General features: G+C 33.0%; 1 protein-coding gene across 3 annotated transcripts; it reads left to right on the forward strand.

Annotated features, from left to right (window-relative positions):
- The first annotated feature begins 487 nt into the window (after nucleotides 1-487).
- LOC143237454 (transcription initiation factor IIA subunit 2-like) lies at nucleotides 488-24,437 on the forward strand. 3 transcript variants are annotated; one of them, XM_076476717.1, is made up of 5 exons: nucleotides 488-1,221; nucleotides 11,727-11,831; nucleotides 18,810-18,939; nucleotides 19,843-19,932; nucleotides 23,218-24,437. In XM_076476717.1, exons 1-4 carry the CDS (start codon nucleotides 1,150-1,152, stop codon nucleotides 19,875-19,877), a joined length of 342 nt encoding a protein of 113 aa, XP_076332832.1. In that variant the 5' UTR covers nucleotides 488-1,149; the 3' UTR covers nucleotides 19,878-19,932; nucleotides 23,218-24,437. The 3 variants fall into 3 exon arrangements, with proteins under 3 accessions (XP_076332832.1, XP_076332833.1, XP_076332834.1); XM_076476718.1 differs by having other exon boundaries at nucleotides 489-1,221; nucleotides 23,185-24,437; XM_076476719.1 differs by having other exon boundaries at nucleotides 489-1,221; nucleotides 23,168-23,292.
- Nucleotides 24,438-24,478: the final 41 nt, after the last annotated feature.

Here is a 24,478-nt window from a genome sequence, read left to right on the forward strand (position 1 = left end):
TTATTAGAATTTGGAATTATCAAAATCTAAATGTATTTTCTGAGAACCGTTTGTTATTTATTATATCCTTAATTGTTGTACAGGTCCACTTTAAAATATGATTTATATCAGCGGTTCTCAAACTTTAGTTTGTTTGTTTGTTTTTGAATTTCGCACAAAGCTACTCGAGGGCTATCTGTGCTAGCCGTCCCTAATTTAGTAGTGTAAGACTAGAGGAAAGGCAGCTAGTCATCATCACCCACCGCCAACTCTTGAGCTACTCTTTTACCAACGAATAGTGGGATTGATCGTGACCTTATAACGCCCCCACGGCTGAAAGGGCGAGCATGTTTAGCGCGACGGGGATGTGAACCCACGACCCTCAGATTACAAGTCGCATGCCTTAGCACGCTTGGCCATGCCGGGCCCTCAAACTTTAGTAATACAATGACTTTCTTCTAATTAAAAATATTTTTCGTGGACCCTACATCTACCGATGTTTTTATTTCGGTGGGGGGAACCTGTGTAGTTTAACAGCTGTATTACAAAATTAAGTGTTTTAATTCTTTTTATACTAAGTTTAAGAAAAACTTGTTATCTAAATCACATTTTTAAAAAATGTTTAAAATACCTTTATGAAATTTCGGACCTGACTTTTGGAACCTCTGGAGTACCCTCTAAGATTTATAAATTACTCAGACTCTAATATGTAAAACGTAATATTTATATCAGTGTAACTTTTCAAATTTTCTAAAGACGTAACGTGTCTTGTTTGTAATTTAGCATAATTTTTACTGCAACTCGGTTAAAATATTTAATTTGTAGTTGTTCTATTGTTAAGATATTTATGTTTAGGTTAGAGGAAAACTGAAATTTAAGTTATTTTGTTTTAAGAGAATAGTTTCGGAAGTGTCAATAAGTTACAAGGATATTGTATTACTGTGCAAATAACGAGTGTTCAGTTCATTGCATTGTAGCTTTTCGCTTTATGTCATTTGTTCGCAGTAAGATGTTAGATCGTATGGCGTGATGGTCATAGTTTTCTTTCGTAATTAGAGTAGTAATCGTCGAAATTGTTTCTGATTAAGGTTAGAAGAAATTAGGATGAAAATATAGGCAGACGTTTTTATAGGTATAGGTAAGAGTTTTCAAATTTAAATTAAAATTATCATGAGTTACCAGCTTTATAGAAATACAACATTAGGTCACACTCTTCAAGAAAGTCTGGACGAATTAATTCAGGTAATCGTGAAATATCCATAATTTGTTAATTAACTAATTTATAACGAAATATTTTATTGACTTTTATATTTATTTATTATCTGGTACTAGTAGTGGAATGCCATTGTTAGTGTTAGACTAGTGTTAGTAGTACTAAATGCTTATGTTTTGAAACAAACCTGTCATTAGTTAAAAAGCACAGACAGCATATAATAAGACTCGAGAAATTACTTTTTCAACATCTTGATTGCCTGCTTCTAATATTGTAGTTTAATCATGATTTATGTCATTAATTATTATCACTCTTCTTTATAACTTGCTTAATCCTCTAACTACGTTACTTATTTACTATTTATACTTTAGTTTCACACTGAGATTGTGTGATTGACTGTTAGTGTTACTGTTAATTCTATTCATTTTTCTCCTCATTTCACTTAATGAATATAAGATTAGAATGATTATTTATAGTAATAGCATATTAAGATCTCTTAACTTTTCTCTTGACATAAGAAGAATAAAGGGTGATTTTATTGAGGTTTGTTATTTAGGGAATGAATGATAAAGGCAGCAGATTTTGTGCTGTATTCTCAAGATAGTAACATTGAGAAGATACAAATTTAAGATTTGCAAAAGACTGGCAAGGTTTCATTTAATCTAGTTTTGTTTGCCTGTCAAGTTCACAGAAGGACTGTCCTCTGAAACAATGGGAGGTTTAGTGAACTACAATACTAAAATTTGGGATTTGGTTTCCTGTAGTGGACGCAGCAGATAACCCGTGTGGCTCTGCTGTAAAATAAAAAATGGAAAAGGACCTTGGAGACTATATGCAGTGGTTACCACTTGAGGTTCTGGTCTAAATAATGGGCTAATTTAGCTAAGGCATTGTACATTTAGTTAAGACATTATGTGCTATGAAAGAGATTGTGACTTTTTTTTGTTCTTTCTTTTTTGAATGAATTTAACAAGAATGAAATCTACCCTATTATCCATTTACACTCCAAGCATTAATTCTGTGACTTTTTTTGTTCTTTGTTTTTTGAATGAATTTAACAAGAATGAAATCTACCCTATTATCCATTTACACTCCAAGCATTAATTCTGTGATTGTGCTGTGGAATGAGTTGCTATAAGCAGTTGGGGATACCATCACTGTGAATGAGCTTCATGAGGGGAATTGATTTCTTGATTACTAAAGGGTGAATTTCAGCTTTTAATTAAGGGCAAATAAAAAAATAATCATCCACTTTTTGCAGCTGCATCCCTCCACTTTCTTCATTTTGAGTTATCAATTTTCAATTATAGAAAGAAACAAAGATTTCTGTATTATAAAGGAGATAAACATTTGATTTATTTTACTCTTTCCATCTCTTAACCTAAAGATAACCTTAGGTCAAAACATTGTTCTGTATTTTATTTTAATTAGTTTTAATACCCATACTATCTACTTGAGAATACATTTTTATTTCAAGTGGGTTTCTCATCAACTATCTACTTGAGAATACATTTTTATTTCAAGTGGGTTTCTCATCATCATGAATTATTCTTTAGGTAAACAACATTAAAGTTAAAAGAAAAAAAGTACTCTAGATAATTAAAAAACTTTATTTCAACTTGTTGTTTCTTCATTATGGCTTCATCAGAGCTTGAACAGAAACTGATCAATATTAAGATGTATTAACATTTAAAATCACTGTTGATGTTCTGTTACTTGAAACTGTCATAACATGCTTTCAATAAGGTTCAGCACAGATTTATTAAGTTTGATGAAGTAATCCTAATTAAAGAGTGTTTAGCATCACATCATATTAGCTTAAGCAATTAGCTTAAATAGTGATGTTTGATATGACTGTACTGATTTTGTGAGGATGATGGCAAAAAACTATGAATTTAGATTCAATGGCATTAATATAAAGGAGGTATTAAAACAGTTTTGGAGAGAAAACTATCTCCATTTTTTTTTTTAAATTTGGTTGGTTTTTGTAAAATAAAGGTCTGTTCTGAGTAATAGGTTTGTAATCCTAAAGTTAATGTGGGTTACAGTTAGGTGTTACTTTCCTTATTTGATGTGGCTTAATGGTGTATATTCACAAAAAAAAACAAAAAAAAACCTCGATGTGGATTCCTGTACGTGGTGAGGAAACCTTCTAGGGAAGGTTTCGTTCTTTCAGGTTACCTCCTCTGGTATCTAAACATACACTCACGTGTTTGCCATGCGTGGTTACCCTTGAAGGGGAGGAGAGGATCCTGGTGGTTGAGGGGTTCAACCCTAACACACCACTTTGGCCTAGAATTCCTGTAGATGGGTGGCCCCCCTTGGGCTAGAGTTAACCAGGTACCAGTGTTGGAAGTTCTCAACGCGTGTTGTGGACATTGTGTCTGATGCTGATGTTTGAGTATAGTGCTCACAAAACCCTGGCATTGCTGCAGTATCCTTGCTTGACATTGTAGTGCATCCCCTTGTCGGGCTCCATGGTGGGTGGTGTCAGTGGGCACCGAAATTTTCTTTTTCTATGGATCCTCCTAATAAATATTTAAATAAAATAATGAAAAAACAGTCAACAGGTAAACGACCACGTCTTGAAGAATCTGATCAGCAATCTTCAACGTCTGTACCACCAGTTGTACCTCATTTTCTCATCATACGCTCTCTTTCAGAAAAACCTTTAGAGCAAATGTCCCCCTTTTTAATTCAGAAGGGACTGGAGGGACTTGCTGGCTTTCCAAAGGCAGTAAAGAAGCTTTGATCTGGAGATGTATTGGTTGAAACATCCACATCCCAACACAGTGAACTCCTCTTGAATTCAAAGGCAATTGGGGATGTACCTATTGAGGTTACCCCTCATGCTACCTTGAATTCATCACAAGGAGTTATTGTTGAGAGGGATTTGAAGAATGTCCTCGAGTCAGAGATTCTCGCTGGTTTCTCCACTCAAGGAGTTTCTGCAGTGAGTTGCATCTCCACACACAAAGATGGAGTTACACTACCGACAGATATCCTTGTTTTGACATTTACATCACCACGTGCACCTGCCACCATCAAAGCAGGTTATCTAAATTGCAGGGTACGGTCGTACATTCCAAACCCTTTCCGATGTTTCTAATATCAGAGGTTTGGCCACTCAATGATGTCATGTCATGGTTCCCTGACATGTTCCCTATGAGTGTGACATGGACCCACATTGTGTCAACTGCAATGGCTCTCACCCATCCTACTTTTGTTCTTGCCATAAATGGTTGGAGGAAAAAGAGGTGCAGCATTTGAAAAAGACTCATAACATCAGTTATCCTGAGGCTCAGAAATTGCTGTCCACCACTTCATCTCGGACATATGCTGCTGCACTTTGTTCCACAACTACGGTGGGAGTGCAGACAGATCTATCTGTGCCTCCAAGAAAATTGTTCTCTAAACAAATAAAAAGCCTTATGACCTTCATGGTTAAAAAAGTTGATGAATCAACTTCTACACCCATCTCTGTTCTTCCCATACATTCCAACAAACCCCAAGATCCACATCCTTTGGTTCCAAATACAGGCATTTCTTCAGATACATCTTTTTATCCCACCCTAAGATGCAAAATAATCATTCATTTGCGTCCTCAGTCACTCGAATCCCCTTCCAACAACAAAGACCTGCCCAATCGACCCAGGGCAGGATCCATGGAGGTCGATAGACCTCCTCTGAATAAGGACAGTAAGGAAAAAAGATGTGGTAATAACCAGAAGGGTTCTTCAGCCACTTTGCCTATGCATCATTAAAAAAAAATGGCCACCTTGATACATTGGAACTGTCAAGGTTTACATTATAACCTGGATGACATCAAAACACTGATTGCTTTTTACCATCCTGTATGTCTTTCCTTAGAAGAAACATTTCTGAAATCTGCTGATAATCACTTTTGGCAGTTTTTTCTGTATAGAAATGACAGGCTGTATGATGGACGAATAGATGGAGGGGTGGCACTGTTGGTTGATCAGCATGTACCCACAAAGCACTTTGTCTTTGTCACTCAACACAACCTTGGAGGCCGAAGCCATCCATGTTTCCTTGGGTCATACCATCACTCTTTGTTCTCTCTACTTGTCACCTGGAGAGACATGATTAACCAGACCTTGATGCTCTCATTGAACAGTTGCTGTCTTCCTTTCTAATCCTGGGGGACTTTAATGGACATCATCCCCTTTGGGGAAGTGCTGTTATTGATAGGAGGGGTTGCTCTATAGAGTGTATGCTCTCTAATCACAACCTTTCTCTTTTCAATACTGGTTCTTCCACTTATTTTCATGCACCTAGTCAGTCCTTTACTGCTATTGATCTCTTTGTTTGCTTTCCTTCATTATTCTCCCATTTTTCATGGAGGGTTGACAATAATCCACCAGGCAGTGATCATTTTCCTAAACTTTTGAGAGAGACTGGCCATGGTCGATGCCACCCTACCCGCATGCCCCGGTGGAAGCTGGATCAGGCAGACTGGTCCACTTTTACTATTCTCGCAGAATTTGATCCTGCCATCACCTGTCAGCCATCAATAGATGACTGTGTGGCAGCAGTAACTGACTGTATTATACAGGGTGTTTGGAAAGTCACTGTGCAGTTTTGTAATCAGCATTCATTTAGTCTATTTCAAGCCAGCAACCGATAGAGGTGTTTAGAAACAAAATAAGAAGGATCCAAGCCTGTATTGATGTCAACAGGGGTCACTTTCAACATTTGTAATTGTCATTCATGTTTACCTCCTGTATTCCATATTGAAACATATCTGTTAATACATATATAAGTGCACAGTGACTTTCTGAACACCCTATACAAGCAGCTGCTCAGTGTATTCCTAAAACCTCAACACATTTTCCACTATATCCTTGTTCATGGTGGAATTCTGCCTGCCACATGGCACGGAAGGCTCAAAAACGGGCCTGGGATACTTTCTGTAGATATCCCATGCTTTCAAACCGCATCGCTTTCCAGTGGGCCCATGCACATGCTAGGTGGGTGAGATGTCAAAGCCAGAAGGAATCTTTGATTAAGTTCTTCTACCACCAGTTCCAGGGTCATATGGGATAGGGTTCGAAAGGTCAGTGGATAATAATACTCTGTCCCCTCTTGATCTTACTCTCTGATGGTCAAGAGGTAGCTGATGTCTGGAGCATCACCGATAATCTAGGTGAAAGCTTTTGCTGGATATCTAGCACTTCTGCTTGTTCCTCCACCTTCTTGGCCATCAAGACTTGGATGGAGCATTCACCTCTTTCTTTTTGAACTGACTGTCTCATTGACTATAGCTATCCCTTTACACTGGTGGAACTGAAAATTGCCCTTCATAGGTCTAGCAGTACATCTGTTGGACCAGATATTCTTGATATTCTTTTAATTGTTTTTAACCAGATCTAGCAGGAGAATGTTTTTCCTAATGCCTGGTGCCAGGCTATTATCTTACCTTTCTCTAAGCCTGGGAAAGATCTTAAGATTCCTTCAAATTACTGTCTCTATGATTTGATGAGCTGTCTCTGTAAGACCTTAGAGAGGATAGTTAATGCTCGTCTTGTTTGGTTCTTCGAATCAAACAACCTCTTCTCGCTGACCTAGTGTGGGTTCGGACGACAGCACTCCATTATGGACCATCTAATTCAACTTGAAACGTGAATCAGAGAAGCCTTTCTCAAACGACAACATCTTGTATCAATATTCTTTGACATTGAGAAAGCTTGTGACACAACATGGAGGTATGGCATTTTGTGAGACCATATATATATATATATATATATATATATATATATGGGTTACATGGTCATTTACCCATGTTTATGAAAAATGTTTTAACAAAAAAGAGATTCCAAGTTCGTGTGGGTTCAACACTTTCCTGTTCTTTTCTACAGGAACTTGGGGTCCCTCAGGGCTGTGTTTTGAGTGTCACACTTTTAAGTATAAAAATTAATGCTATCACTGAACAACTCCCTCTCACTGTTGCAAATGGGCTCTATGTCGACGACTTTCACATCTCGTGTCGTCGTAAAACATGAGATATATTGAACGGCAACTACAAACTGCTCTCAATCATATACTGAAGTGGACTACGGCAAACGGCTTTAATTTCTCTCTTTCTAAAACTATTTGCATGTACTTTTGTTGCCAACGGGGTATTCACTCTGATCCTGAACTCCGTATCAGTGAAGTTTTGCTGTCTGTGGTTCCTGAGACCAAGTTCTTGGGGCTTATCTTTGACCATAAGCTGACCTTTATATCACACTTAAAGCAGCTACAGGTCAAATGCACAAGAGCACTGAACATCCTCCGTGTCCTCTCTACCACTAGTTGGGGAGCAGGTCGATGTTCTATGTTAAAGATATATCGTGCTCTTTTACGATCGAATCTCGACTATGGATCAATGGTCTATGGCTCTACCGGATCATCAGCCTTAAAGATGCTGGACCCCATTCATCATCAAGGAGTTCGACTCTGCACTGCAGCTTTCTGCACCTCCCCAGTTCAGAGCTTATACATAGAGTCTCATGAACATTCTTTGCACCTTTGCCATTTGCAACTGTCTTTACTATATTCTTCAAAACTTCATTCCTTATCAAAGAATCCCACCTGGGGTTGTTTTCCTTCCTTGTTGGGACAAACTTTTTCAGAACAGATGATCTGCCATTGCTCCTTTTGGTTTTTGCATCCAGGTGCAATTGGATTAATTGGGTCTGTCCTTGGATAACATTGCTGTATCCATTGGTCAGCCCATCCCACCATGGCTTCTTACAGTCTCCAATTGTGACTTATCTTCAAGTCATCTGAGAAAAGTAGACACTCCTGATTAGGAAGTACTGTCTTCTATTTACTGAACATCTTTCAAACAATCTTTTCATTCCAATTTATATGGATGGTTACAAATCAGGTGACTCTGTGGGCTCTGCCATGATATGTTGCAGTTCGGTTGTTGTGCAAAGAATTCTCTCTACAGCTTCTGTGTTCACTGCTGACCTGTACGCCATTTCTCTTGCCCTGGATCTTATTGAAGCTAAGCAGTACTCCAACTGCACTATTTATACTGACTCGCTTAGTTCTTTACTGGCCCTGGAATTGTTTCACATTGGTTCACACCATGTTCTTGCTGATATTCAATACCGACTAGCCCATTTCTCATTAACTGCTACTTCTATCCAGTTTTTCTGGATAGCAGGCCACATTGGTATTTGTGGGAACGAGCTTGCAGACACGGCAGCTAAATCTATCTGCTCTGGCACTCTCACCACTGTACCTCTTCCATACATGGACTGTGGTCCGATATTCGAGGCTCAGCTCTGTGCCAGCTGTCAGTCAACTTGGAGTGTGAGCAATGCAAAAACAAGCTTTTCCAAATAAAACCCTATGTTGGACTTTGGCCGTCTAGCTTCCGTAAGGATCAGAAGGAAGAAGTTGTTCTGACTAGACTACGCATTGCTCACAATTTTTTAACTCGTTGTTTTCTTTTATCTGGAACTGATGCACCAGTGTGTAGTTTGTGTAACACTCAAATCACTGTAAGCCACATTTTACTGTCTTGCCATTGTTACGACTCTCAATGACAGCACTGTTTTAAACATGTTCTGTCCCAAGGTTTGTCCATAACATCAGACAGTGTTATTGGTGATGGTAACACTGTCCACCTTGATAAAGTTTTTAGTTTTTTAATGGCCATTAATCTTTTTAATGTCATTTAAGTGTTTTATATTTCTTCATTAAACCTTTTTTATTGTGGTTCCCTTTTAAGTCACAATCTCTCTAGTTTGATTTGAAATTGAAAAATGGCCGTAACATTAAATAACTTGACATAAGGACTGGAAAGGCTAACTTCAGGTGACTAACGCTGCTGTTTGAACTACCCGTTAGTTGTCCTGGCGAGTTATTACAATTTTGCTACATGTCTTTTAACACTTTTCTTATTTTACCTTTTGATAATGGCTGTAATGACACATAACCCAGGACTGGAAAGGCAAACTTCAGGTGACTGACAGTGGTTCTTGTACTTACCTGTTAGTCTTCCTGGCAGGTTATGGTAATTACCATTATGCTATGGAAAGTCTTTTACAACTTCTTTTACTCTGGTTTCTCTCTTAACATTGTAGACTAGATGTCAACATTGTTTTTGTTATTTGTTTTTCAGTGCTGTTTTGTTTTACCTTTATTTCCTTTTATGAATTTTAATACATTTACTTTTACCTTTTACGGACATTTGGTGCAGATAGCCTAGCTGCTTTGTGCCATAAAACACTAAATCAACCAATCACAAAAAAAATCTAATTAAAAATGCCTTAGATGTGAAAAAAGGTGGAGCCAAAAAAAGATTGAAGGTGTGACTTAAAAGAACGAAATCAAAATTGGTGGTTGAACTGATAGCTACACTTATGTTATTGATAAGTATGTTACAGTAAATATTCATTTATAAGTTAGCCAGGCTGTATTTTTTGTTCAACTTTGGGCAAGATGGTGAGTAAAATAAAACATGCAGTCTAGCTTATAAGTTTCACGCAATCCTATTTTGACTACACCTTTTTCGTTTTCACACCTAAGGTATTCTTTATTAGATTTATATTATTGTACGATTATTCTTAGGTTAAATTTATTTCCACAATAGATATTAAGTAGATTTGCAAGATTGCCAACTTGCTATGTAATGCTAAATTTCTACAGTGACATTTAGCTTGGAAATCTGTGAGATCAATTGACACAAACATAGTTTGCTTACTTGCTTTTTAGATAATGGAAAGTCAACTTCTCACTAGACTTAAGAATTTATCAACTGGTTTTCTTACTTCAAGATGTCTTCCCACCAAACAATTCACTTGATGTTATGTAGTTAAATTTATTGTTCCACACTTTAAAAAATCTGTTTTATAATTTATACTTTGGATATCACAATAATAAAAATTTACCTTTCCTTAAAACTACTATTTTGTTCATACATTATTTCTCTGATTTTTTAAAGTTTTTCCTGGCTTTTACCTTTGTCTAGTCCTAATTTAAAAATTGATTTAAAACCGAGTTGGTAATACTTGTTAACAAGTCAGTCTCTACTCATATATAAACCATCCATTCCAAAAAGCTCCCATTGAAATCATCCCACATGTTAAGCTAGCCAATCTACTTCTCCAAACACATCTAGTGCTAATGGGTTATATTACATTTGTTCATTTTTTTTTCACTATAATTCCTGTAATTGAAATTGCATTGCCTGAAAGAGGTTCTAACTTCAAACTTTTTCCTGGAGCTGATTGGAAGAAGTGGATATTTGGGTAATTTCTTATCTGGTTCTACAACAGGAGTAACAACATGATGTTTCATTCAGGTTTTTGCTAGATATTTTATAATTTTATGAGATTCTTTCACTAGACTTTCTCTTAATTTCTTACCAGTAGTTCTTGAACCTTCTTTTCTTCATGACTTGTAAAGTTTATTTTTGATTGCTGGTAACAGACTGGTGAACTTTGGGTAGTTTTACTTTTGGAAGAACTCCTTGAAGTTTTTTTTGTAACTTTGAAGTTAACTTTCTTTACTGTGGTGCTCTTTAGCTTTCATTTATAATTTTTTAAGTGTTTAACTATTTTAATTAAACAGTAAGCAAATAGCATATGGGTCGTTTCATGGGATAGCAGAGCCTAGGTTGCCATTTGAAGTACATGTAGTTGCAACTTTTTAAAAATAAAGTTGAGTCAATTAACTTGTTATATTTTACCTTGTGGATATTCTGTTTAAAATTCTCTCATAGAAGCTAGCTGTAGTTACAGGAGGGAATAAATACATTAGTAAGAACCTATTATTTAATATAAAATTTGTCATTTTTTTACATATTCACTTTGTTTTTAATGCATTTTTTTCTACATTGTAAACTATTTTATTTATTTCTCTGTAAACTGTTAAGGCTTAAAAATTGGTTCTTTGTGTAAATATAATTGTCTTGTCTCATTCTTTGTAGTCTTACCATCACACCAGTTGGTAAGCACATCCACATGAGATCTAAGAGTCTCCTATTCTGTCGTCCAGTACTTGTGATTTACAAAATTTCTTTAATGCACACTAATCTAAGCCTAGTGTACTTCTAATTTCGTTTCCCCAGTTAAGTTATAACAGTTTTGCTGATTGCTTTAAGTCATTATGGCTCTTTTATTTAAGTACTTTTATCAGTGCTTTGTGCTCATTAGTTAGCTCTTCTGGCCTACCCTTTATATCATAAGCTCCTATGCATATAACAGATTGCATAAATGCACTGGTAGCACCTGTTATGTATCACTTGCTCTGTCACATACCCTGTTCATGTGCCTTATAAATTATCAACTGTAACATTAAGTTTTTCATTTTTATCCATTTTGTCACTTTTTTTTTTTCCTTCCCCCAAATGTTCTTTGTCCAAGCTAAAATCTGAAATATTATCTTGTAGGACTTGCTTATCAAAGTTAAATCCAGTTCTAGCATCTACTGTAAATGTTTTAAATTTCTCTTGAAGGAGTCAGTCAGATTCAAAAATACCATACCTGTACTTACAGTATTTATTTGTTTACAGTGTGGACAAATAACTCCAAATCTGGCTTTGAAGGTTTTACTTCAGTTTGATAAAGCTATCAACAATGCATTGGCTAGTAGAGTTAAAACAAGGTTGACTTTTAAGGTATGTTATTTCATAGTCTTATTTCTATTAATATGATTTATTAAATGAAGTAGCTTAACATTTTTTCAGCTAACGTAATAGTTCATTATTGAACAGTTCAAATGAAATGCCTAACTGGATATAGCAGATATGGTGTGGTTTACTCATTTTAATTTTCAAACAGAAGTTCTTTTAATTAATGTTTAACACTTCTACGAAAATTGGGGCCTAATAGGCCCCAGAGCAACTTGAAAGGTTATTAATATTAGGCTAATAATTTTGTATTTAAATGAAATTGCCATTAACTGACCCTATCCCTTTATATTTTAAGGAGCAATAATATTTTGACTTTTCAAACATTTGCAAAATAATATTTACAAATTTTTTTAAAACATCCACTAAGGGTATTTTGGGGCCTATTAGGCCCCAGATCAAAAAACATAAAAATGACTTTATTTATTTCCTGAATAATTCTAGAACAGGCCTGGGCAACCGGAAAAAGCAAATTATAGTAAAAATATATTAATTTTACAACTTCTTTTCAAAAGATGGATATTTAGGATAATAACTCCAACAATAAATTTTAGACGGTCCTGATTATTGCCTAGTTTGCCCACTCCTGTTCTAGAATATTCTAGAAGAATCCACAAATCCTATATATATAGGAGCTGAAATCTTCAAACCGTGTCAAAAATGATATCTCTTGATGAAGCTGTACATTTACTGACAAAACCATCCGACGATGAAAGTGAACATGATAATGTCGAAGACTACTCTGAAAGTTGTGATGATGATGCTTCTGAAGCCAAAAAAGATGAACAAATCCTATATATATAGGAGCTGAAATCTTCAAACCGTGTCAAAAATGATATCTCTTGATGAAGCTGTACATTTACTGACAAAACCATCCGACGATGAAAGTGAACATGATAATGTCGAAGACTACTCTGAAAGTTGTGATGATGATGCTTCTGAAGCCAAAAAAGATGAACAAATCGTGCCGTACCCTTCTGAAAGTGAAGAAAGTAATCAAGAAGATCTTACTACGATGCCAGTGAACGAACTTTTGTCCAAAGATAAGAATTTTAGTTATTCAACAACACCTTCAAGGAGAACCGCAGCTCTCAATATATTCAATGAGAACCCAGGCATTACAAGGCAAGCTGCTCCAAGAGTCTCTACACCATTTGAAACATTCAAAATTTTCATTTCTGATGGAACAGATCATTCACTCAACAAACACCATCATGAAAGAACCAATTTTTGAAGAAGACCTCTGGAAATGGATCGCAGCTAATCTTTTCCTTGGAATAAGCAAATCCAAAAATGCATCTATAGACGAAATGTTTTCAACCGAATTCGGTTTGCCATTTTTGCGAAAACTGATTACACAAGACAAATTCAAAAAAATGTGCTCAAAAATCAGATTTGACATCCACTCTCAAAGAAATAGAGAAATCAAAGATGCCACCATCTCTGGAGTCTGAAATTTTTTCATTGAAAATTGCAAAAACAGTTACAACCCAAGCGAATACCTGACAGTGGATGAACAACTATGTAACTTCAAAGGAAGAGTTGGCTTCAGAACATACATTCCGACAAAGCCAGGCAAATACGGAATAAAGATTTGGTGCCTAACAGATGCAAAGACAAGTTACCTCCTCAACGCTCAAATTTATACTGGAAAGGTTGGAAATACGACAGAAACAAATCAAGGAGAAAGAATAGTCAGAGAACTGAGTCAGCCATTTCTTGGAAAAGGAAGGACAATAACGACAGATAATTTCTTCACAACAATGACACTTGCCAAGTACCTACGAACAAAAAAAACAGGACTTGTTGGAACCATACAGAAATCAAGAACCTTCCTGCCTCCTGAAATAAATGCAAAATCTAGAGAGTTATCACCAAAGTTTTTCTACCATGACGACATCACTCTTCTCAGGCACTCAGACAAACCAGGAAAATATGTGCTACTACTGAGTTCTCAGCATCAATCTGGTGAAGTAGAAGAGAATGGAAAGCCCGAAATCGTCAATCTTTACAATGCAATGAAGGCAGGTGTCGACACTCTCGATCAACTGGTGAGATATTATACAACAAAGAGGCGATCAAAGCGCTGGTCAGTCTGCATATTCTATAACATTCTAGATCTTGCTGCGAACAATGCTTTCATTCTATACTCGACAAAACATCCAGAATTTCTTCGTCAACATAAATTAAGAGCCAGAAGAGAATTTATATGGCAATTGGTGCTTGAAATCAAAGATATTTATTGCAAAGATAATGACAAAACAACCTCATGAACCGCCTGCAAAGAGGGCAAAAAGAGGACGATGCCATTTGTGCGGCAGATCAAAAGATAGTTGAAAATTGTTTGCTCAAATTGTAAAAAAAATGTTTGTCAGAGCCATTCTAAAGTTGTTTGTAATGAATGTTGCTAAATCACTGTTTCTGTTGGAAAAATATATGGGGCCTGATAGGCCCCAAAATCACTTTAGTGGATGTAAATATTTTGTTCGTAGGAGTGTTAAATCTTGTTCCTTTAATGATATGGTTGCTTGACATACTGCAAAACAAAAAAGATACTTAATGGTCTGCCAATTCTTTTAAATCATAAGATTTTAAAAGTAAAATTAATATGCTGTTAAAATAGGTAAACAGTAAGTGTTAAATATCCTTATCCTGAGGCACATAAACTGTGACAGTGTAAAAAGAATGCAAGATAACACTTCATCAATTTTAATAATTCAGTTCTCACCTTAACAGTTGTTCAAATATAACTAGCATCTCAACCATTACCAAGGTGTATATCAGCTGGCCTGAAGTGCCCTGGTATTGTACAAAGGGCCTTATCATAATTGGATATAAAAGATTTAGTGAAGATGTCTTATAGTATTCAACTTTTACTCTGTGTACTGTAACTTTGAGTTTACTAAGCTTATCTTTGTCAAGTGTTGCAAGCTTTCATAAATATGTTTGTTGTGTATCTGTTTTTAAAACAACTGATGTTTAAAACTTTTCTAAAGTTTTACTAAAACTACATACTAAAGACTTGTATGTAATTTTACAAAGCTTTCACTGAGTCGATCTTAGTGAAATATGATTTCATGCTAAAAATAAAAATACTTCATTTACACCTCGAGGTTTTCATATTTTATTTTCATAACCTTTAGAACTTACTAAATAAATATTCAGTTTTTTGTAAAACTTAATACATTTTGTATTTACTGTGCCCTAACATTAACTGTAGTGAATTTAGCCATATACAGTGAAATGAAAGGATTAAAATATGAAAAAATGAATAATAAATTTATAGCAGGATCATAAATTGTATTTCTTCTCAAACATAGTACACAAAGCAATTAAGTTACATGGTTTATTTTTACCATGCAAATTATGGTGAGCACAAATTTTTTAGCTTAATTTATTTATTTTTGTTACTTAGTCAAAGAAGTTTTTAATTTGTACACTTTAGGTTTTTTTCAGAGATTTATAATAATAAATAAAAAATTACATTAAAAACAATGTTTAGCACTTACATTAGGTGTTGAAATTCGTTTAGGTTTAGATACCACACATCAATATTTTTTTTATGTTACTGTGTTGATTCTGCAGTACAATTCATGTAGCTTTTAAGTTTGCATTTTAAAATGCAACAAATGAGGCACTAGATTAGAATGTTCCAAAGCTACCTCTTAATTAAGTAGCTCACCTATTAGGCTATAAATAGGTTTAGTTTAAAACTGAGTTACTTGTAGCTGAACAACAACCATCATAAACAAAGACTGAGGGCAATTGCCTAAACATCATGTCATAAAGAAACAGCTGTGATATGATTTTTAGTTATAAAAATATGGTTTATGTAAATCACTTCCCATCTGTGAGATGGGAGAAGCCTCATTGGTGGGTTTGACAAATTTATGAGTATCTTAAAAAACTGAAGAGATAGGAGGTTCAAATTTATATTATGACTTCTCATTTTCATTAGTTTAGTTTCAAATTAGTTGAATACCAAAGAAAAATTTATGAGGGAAAATTCATAGCATAAGATGCATCATATGATGCAGAGAATTGAAGATGAAAAATTTATTTTTTAATTTTGAAATTAAGATATTAAAACCTAAATGATATAAAACATTTGAATTATAAACTATTTTAATGTAAAATTTATTGACATGTGCTTATAATAAATGTTTAAATTTTGAATGTAGTTCTGTAAAAGGGTGTGACATATGCCTTCACTCTACTGTAGGGAAGAATTTAACCCTTTTGTGACTGATCATGGGTCAAAGGCCATGTCATTGCATTTGTTGACTTGCATTCTAAATTTTATTGGACTACTATTTTATGAATTTATTAAGTTTGAAATCAAATTGTAAATATAATTCAAACTTTAATATTATGTATGAGTTTATTCTTAATTTAAAAGTAAATGTTAAAAGAACACATCTGCATATAGATTCTGGTGAGTCGTGATATGAAGAATGCAGCATTGTTTAAAATTGGATGTTTTGATGTAAAAATACTAAATCTTTAGTTTCATACAAATTAGGTTCTCAAATTACTAATATTATCAAACTAAAATATAAAGTAAGAACCTTGTATCTTTTTTTTTGTTGCAATATGGCTTATATATACTGAATCAACCAGTGTACCCATTCACCTCTTTCACGTACTTCAATGTATGATGTGAATAACCAATCAACAGCTAAGAATGTACCCACAGTGGTTTTATTAGCTATTTTAATCTGAAAAAAGTACCACGTGCAGTTATATATAACCTAAACAAAACCTTCACATACTTAGCAACCTATGTCCAGCAGCAACAGAGCTCAAAGATTGTAGCAAGAGATAATTATTTGCTTTACTACTATATTTATTTTTCTATATTTTAAGAAAATTAAGTTTAATTTATTTCTAAATAGTAATAATCTATAGGATGGAAGATTAAAGGTCAGTTTTATGTTACTGGATACATAACATGAGTACTTATGCAGTGCATGAATGCAAGTTATGTAATGTTTGTTAGGCATGACTGGAAGGTCAACATAATAAATGTATATATAAATATATAGCATTATAGGACTTAAACTACTTAGACTAAACATTTATATTTTCATGTTATAATATGTGGTAATATAGCATGAAAAAGTATAATTTATATTTCCTAATTTTGTTGTGATGGTTACAAGGCTAGTTAAGTGACAAACCCCGGATAGTTAAGAGTATAGAAAATAACAAAATATAGTCTTACTGAAGATAAACATTTGAAATGTATTTAGGAGGTTTTAGCAATTATGCAAATGAGATTTTTGGATTGAAGTATAGTTTTTTAATTATAGCATGAAATCACTTTGCACTCAAACTAGTAGTGTTGCAGATTTTTTACACAAAGAAATTTTTAGAAAAATAATTCATTAAAAATCTGATTTTTTTTGTTTACAAAACACTTGTAATCGTTTGTGAAAGTCCACCAAATTTTTTGAAGATACACCTGCTATATCAAAAGCTACATGTAAATATTTTATGGACAAATGTGTAGATGAACTTGTATATTTTACCAAGCCTGTTGCAAAAGGGTTAATAAAATTGTATTGCTACTTTGTATAATTTAAACACGTTGCAAATTTTTGTAGTGGTGGATAAAAATTTTACAAATTTGCCATTGTAGTCATGATTAAAAAAACTAGATGAAACTCAGTTTTCATACAATGTAAGGTGCTGCTGTAAAGGTTTAAATTGTTCCCTCAAGGAACTAATTTTATTGTTGAGCAGTTTAGAATAAGAAATTTCTTCTGATAAAAAACAACAACAAACAAACAAAATGTGACAGTGTTCCAGATTTTTTAAATTTTTAGTCTACAGTGGTGCATTTTCATTGGGAAGAGCTTTGTTTACTGCTGTTAAATAAAATTTATAAAAATTAGTGGTTGAACCAACAGTTCAAAGTTCTGCTTTTATTAACTGTTATCTGTTTATATTGGGAACAAGTTTTAACTTGCAGGTCTGAATGCATATATTTTATATATGATAATACATGGCTGGGGATTAGTGGTATTTACTTAGTCATTAAATTATTAGTGCACACACATCTGTTAAGCAAAAAGCAAACAAAGTATTGTTGTTTTCATTCACATTTTAATTCAAAGAATTTTATGAAGATTACTATTTGTGAATTTTGTAAAAACATTTTTTACTATTACTATCACTGACAAAAGTAATGTTTTTCTTTAAAACATATCACAATTAGTTTGAAAATGTAAAATAGCCAATTTATACATGTTATGAGGTGGATTAATACCAAAATAATATTCAGTAAAGATTTGAGACATCAGAATATTTTGTAGTTACCAACTGTACTTACTAAACATAAAAAAGGGTTTACAAGCATTGCAACCCAGTGAAATCATATTATACTATTAAAAACTAAGAACTCCATTATTTAAAAAAACAACCAACTGAACATCAGTAAGGTACCTTTTAGTCTGACTTTTTGTTTCATACTGTGTGTATGTTCTTGTATTTTGGAGCTAATTGTATCTAATGGCAAAACTCCAAACATTGTGTTTTAACTTTATCCATTCAACTATTCTCTAAACAGTATGTTTACCTTAAAATGGAACTTTATACATGTTAGATATGAAGTGATTGGTTTTCAATGAGACTGAATATTACTAGATATTTGTAATTCAAAAATAATTTTTAGGAAATATTCCTTGCTAATGGGCTTTCATATTGTTAGATTGTTCTTAAAGCTCTGCATGTGTTTAGCATTTTTGGTTAGCTTATGAATTAGTAGGCTGTGCCAACGTCTTTTCCAATTTGTTATTGTGAATGGCCAAAAATAGATTCAAAAGTCTTATTTAATGATAAATAGTGGAATATTAATTAGATTTAGATCAAAAGCATTTGATTATTAACATTATACCAATCTTTTATTCTGCTGGTTGTTTGTCTTTTGAAACAGTTTTTATGTTGTAATTGAACATATTTCAGGCAGGCCATTTGAACACCTACAGATTTTGTGACAATGTGTGGACATTTGTCTTAAGGGATGTTGAATTTAGAGAAGTCCAAGAATTGGTACAAGTAGATAAAGTCAAAATAGTTGCTTGTGATGGAAAAGGTGAAATGTTTTAATTATTCATTAATATGGTGTAAATGTTGCTTTGATAAATACTTGTAGTGAAAAAGAAAAAGACCAGTTAAGTCAAATGATATTTTTAAATATGTATTTGAGTATTTTTTTACCTTTTTGTATGTTTACATGTAAACTTGTTATTTTAGATTTGTATTTAATGGTCTGTATTTGCTTATATTTATTAGTGTAGCATACTACTTGTATTTTAGAACCAATTATAAAATTGCATTCTTTATAGTCTCTGTTATTTTGAAAGTTATGAACACTAAAGAAAGTGCCATTTAAAAAGTTTTTTGATGGAAGTGCAGTTAAAGTTCTTGGGTTTATCAGCTGTGTTAGTGTACAACCATGATTATTAAATAACTTAATTTTATCAAAATTAAATATGTTCTTTAGCGAGGATTTCATGTTTTTCACATTATATAAAAAGTGATTGTATAGTTAAAGTATCTTGTATTAACTGTATGATTACAGCTGCATAAAAAAAAAAAAATTACTGAAATTCTTATACTATCCTGTTTAATTATGAAAATCCAGTTGTAAGTTGTAGTTCTGTGTGACGTCAAATTGTTACTTTGGCAAAATGTGTAACTGTATATCTACATTTGAGGTCTTGTGACAGTGAAATTAGTGTTTAAAACAAAGGAAATGAAAACTTTAATTATTTTTAAATAACTGTTGCTTTTATATCCTGTAGACTCACTTTTATATCCTAGAATGGAAATGCTAGTTTTAATGTACGTAAGTGATAATTTTTTTTTTACATTTCTTTCTGTTCTGATCTTTTTAACATGAACATTTGCTTATAAATAATAAATACTGTTGTTAATATAAAGCTTAAAAGTGTGTAGAATATTTGTTAAAATTTAAGCTTTGATCATATTTCAGCTCATTTAGAAGGTAATCCAAGCAAGCCCACCTAGTTGTTTCAGATTGTGTGGAAAAACAACAGATGTCTTGGTATAGAGTAAACTTCCAGTAAGTTATAACAAATTAAAGATGTAACTCTAAATACACAATAACAAGATGTTTTATCTGTAATTTTAAAAAAGATATCTTTATATTTGTGACATCTAAGCCTTCTCAAGCCTAAATCAACTCATTTCTATGCCTTGAAGTTAAATATTAATCACTTAATTCCTGTAAGAACTACATATTTTTTGTTTCTCCAGGCAGATAGAATTAAATGTGAAATATGCAGATAAAACATTTGGGTATTTATTAACTGTAGGATTTGTTCCTGTAGAATAACTCTGAAAATACAAAATAGGAGCTGTTTTTACTTAGGTCATATCATAAATTGGTTTTTCTTGGTGAATACATTTGCAGAGATGCCAAACATTATGATATGAGCGTAATCATTATAATTTTGGTGTATACATTACAACTATACACTCATACAGACAAATATTACAACTTGTTGCAACTCCCAAATTATTATATAGGCCTATACAATAAAGTGATAAATTGCTCCCCCAGGGCTTGAAAGGGGTGAAAAGAAAATTTCTGTTGGGATACAATTAAATTTTGATAATAAATAATAGACATAGTCCAAATGGCTACTTGCAATAATCATGTTTGTGCTTGAAATAATAAAAATATTTGTATCTCGAAGTCTACCAATAGTTTGAGTGCGGTGCTTCTCCATTCTGGGTATATGGGGGAATCCATAGTTATGTCATCAGTACTTGTCAGTCAATCAGTGCTCACGTAGATGGGTATTTCTCGTTTTCTAAGCGGCATAAACACCAATACAATCGTTCACAAGATGGAAAAAAGAGGCCTTGTTCACCAGATTGTCTTGTTTCTGGCAAATCTCAAAGGACTAAAACTGTGAATCAAAAATGTAGGAAAGAGTATAGTGCAAAATATCTGGTCATTGCATCAAAAGTCAGTGACAGTCATGCGTTTTGTACAGTTTGTCACATTGATTTTTCTGTGGCACTTGGCGGGATAAACAATTGTTCCAGACATACAAGATTGGCATCTTGCCAACAAAAGGCTTAGGCAAAGACAAAAACAATGCAGATAATGACATTTATGAGTAAGAATTCAGAATATGAAATCATAAATGCAGAAGTGATGTTCACGCAATTCGTCATTGCTTATAATTTACCCTTAGCTGTAGCCAGTCATACAGGCCATCTATTCAGAAAAATGTTCCCAGACTCTGATATAGCAAAAAACATATAACTGTGCTAGAACCAAAACTACAGCCATTGTACAAATGTTTGGTTGTGAAGATGACAAAATGATTTCAAGCATACTTAATAACAGTGTTTACAGTTTAACCACAGATGGATTGACAGACATGGATGACTTAAAACTGTATCCAGTGGTTGTGCGATATCTTGACCCTTTGCTTGGAAAATTTGTTTGTTCTCTTTTTACAATGGTGGAATGGAAAGAAGCTTCAACGGGAGAGAATATAACTTCAAAAGAATTTTTTTCAATTTATTTATTAAATACACAAAACAGTCATAACTGAGCAATCTATAGCAGTGATAAATAGTAAGTTATAATAATAACATAATAATAAACATCTTAGAGACATTGGTCAGGCCTAGTAGCTGCAAATGATAAAGGGCTTGGTCTACAATCATTATGCTCAGTCATTTGAAATAGTTGTCATCTCTGTATTAAAGATCTTGATAACGGTTCTTCTGAAGTTGGACATTTGATGAGTGTTTTGCAATGTGTTAACTGTGATTTACTGTAGTTGTGACATTAATATGAGAGGAGAAATAGTTTTTTAGTTTTGAATTTTGCACAAAGCTACACAAGGGCTATCTGTGTCTAGAGGAGAAATAAACATGGTAGTTCTGAATGGTGTTTTGTAGAAGATGGCATGTAAAGTGATTAAACGTTTCCATAGAAATGTAAAATCAGAGATTTCTAACTTAGAAAATTATTACAATATACATGTAATTTTATTTAATTGTACAGTATTTCAGAGATTGTCATGTTTTAAAGACAGTTTTGCAACAATTAATAAAAAAAAATAAAAAACGTTTAGAACTTTTTCTGTTATGGTCAGTTCATACTTATTGCTATAAACAGATTATTATATTGCTATATATAGATTAATGTTAGACATTATCAGTTAATTCCTGTTGCTGATTCATGGTCCTTTGTATAGCATTGTGTACAGTACTGGCCATTTTACTACTACTATTGTAAATAATAATAATAAAAACAAAGAAACTGGTCAGTTGATGGGTTAAATACTTATCCTTTATCTTAACTGCATGTATTTTACCTGATTTATTCTAAACAAATGTAAATTGCATGAAAATATAGAACCAGTTTGTGGATTACCTCTAGCCTTCCAATGATTACGAGGTCAAGTTGTAACATAATAATTACCAATCATTACAGCAAAACTTTTTTTAAACAATCATTATGATGTTATATTGCAAGTTTAAACTAATCATAGTCGTTTGCATAAGATTGAAGGATATGATGATATGACAATAACATTATACACTTGTAAAGGTTTTAGTGGATGAAGAGTGCAGATCATTTAAAGTTGTATGTTATGTGTGTGATATTTAAAGTGTTAAACAATTGGTCACTTTGAAGTCCATCAGTTGGAAGGTAATTTCAAGACTTATCTATAAAAATTAAGGGAAGAAAGACTAATATAGGGGGTATTTACAATATTTTAATAGAAATTTAAAATGACATGACCATGCTTAACCAGGTTGCAATACAGTCTCACTTCCTTAACACAGAGTTGTCTCAATCTTCTGTTTGTGTGACATAGACAATATTTGTTTCTGTAAATTGACTTGTTTATTTTGAGTTACATAAACGAAGTAAAATTGTGTAATATTTATCAGGGGAGAATTTCTTAAGGAAGTAAAAGGTTGCATTGGTAGTAAAGAACTAGAGATAGCATGTTTAGTCATTCATATTGTGTTATTTGTAATATTAACTTGTTTAAAGGATGTGTCAATAATGACTGTAATTAAAGATTATACTCTGTATAACAGTGAAGTGTGATTTGTAGATTATTTGTGTGACTTTACAATAAAAGTGATGATAATCTTTGGTTGAGAAGCTATAACATTCTTCTCACTAGAAACACATATAAGTCCATTAAAGGAAAATTGGCTAATTTCTGTCAGTTTCGTTACAATTTAAGGAATATAAAAGGTAAATATTTGTTTTTTGTAAAAGTAATGCTTTAATTTTGTTTAATTTACATAGTGTTTCACATATTTGTAGTTTAACACAAGCAAACTGCTGTATTCTTTCCAGAAGTGCAGGTCCACTTGTCATGGTTCTGAAAGCAGGATATGAAGGAAAATGTCTGGTGTAATAGTGGAAAAGATATTTTTTATTCTTGTAGTAAGAGATGTTTCTCAGGTTAATTAAGTGTACTTGTACACACTTCTTTCTTTTCAAGATATGTTAATTATCAGTCAGTTTGAATCATATTTTCTGAGATCAATCTTTCAAAAAAAATCATTTTCATAAATGCCATTTTTATGGTTAGATTCATTGACCATTTTTGTTTATATAGTTAGACATAAGATGTGGATGGTATGAAAACTTGAGTCAGTGTTTAGATTTCTCCTATTTTTCTGGATTTTCTATCTTAAGTGTTAAGATAACCACTGGAAATTTTATTTCCTACTTGAATGCTAAGTGTTTACAAATTTTATATGTTCCATTGAAAGTTGAGGAGTTATCTCTTGAAAACATTGTGGTTTATGTCATTTTATTTTGTTTAATACCACTTTTCTATAGTTGTGCTAAAATACTAATTATAAACACACATTTTTAAATTCCAGGAAAATATCTGTAAGGGAATGACGTAATTGTTTTGTTTTTTTTTGTTTGGAAGAAAGTATTTCCTCTACATGTTTCAATTTTTCCTTTTGTTAAGGTTGAATATGAGTAGGTTTTTCAAATATATTTGTATTGGCAATTTTACTTTACTAAATCCATGTAAGCATTTAGGAAAGTATATATCGATTCTGTATTAATTGAATTGCACCTGTTTGTTCTCTACCAAGATTTTATGTTGCTATAATAAACTATAAAGTGACAGTAACTCTGAAGTGTTTTACAAATTTACTAGAAGTCAGTAAGTAGACTTCCATGTTAATGACAATGTTAATGTTAGCATTTTGATATACTGCAGTATGTGAATTTAGAAATGTTTTAGGATGTGTCAAATATTAGTAATTTAGGTGTCAAACTAAGTAATTTTTTTTATATAGATGTATTGATTCTCTCCTGTTCACACAACTTGAACACTGTATAATAGTTGGTAAAATTTATGAATGATGAAATTAATTTTTTTTAATGCTTTGACAGAAGTTTATTGTTACCAGACCATTCCTTATATGAATAGAAAAAACTTTTCTTTGAAAGTGTAACTGTTGCATTGTCTCAATTATGTGTCATGAAATATCCAAATATTGTATTTCATTGAATACTTTTAATTACAAATAAAGCATTCCTTTTGCTAATTGGTTTGGATACAAATTAGTTCTTGCTTTTTAGCATTGTT

The sequence above is a fragment of the Tachypleus tridentatus genome, chromosome 13 (assembly GCF_004210375.1).
Source record: "Tachypleus tridentatus isolate NWPU-2018 chromosome 13, ASM421037v1, whole genome shotgun sequence".
In the NCBI taxonomy this organism is placed as follows: Eukaryota; Metazoa; Arthropoda; class Merostomata; order Xiphosura; family Limulidae; genus Tachypleus; species Tachypleus tridentatus.

Excerpts from the sequence above, each read along its gene's own strand:
- LOC143237454 (XM_076476717.1), top strand. The coding sequence starts at position 1,150 with ATGAGTTACCAGCTTTATAGAAATACAACATTAGGTCACACTCTTCAA. Across the intron at positions 11,832-18,809 it reads AAACAAGGTTGACTTTTAAG|GCAGGCCATTTGAACACCTA; the intron begins GTATGTTATTTC and ends AACATATTTCAG. Across the intron at positions 18,940-19,842 it reads AGTTGCTTGTGATGGAAAAG|CTCATTTAGAAGGTAATCCA; the intron begins GTGAAATGTTTT and ends ATCATATTTCAG.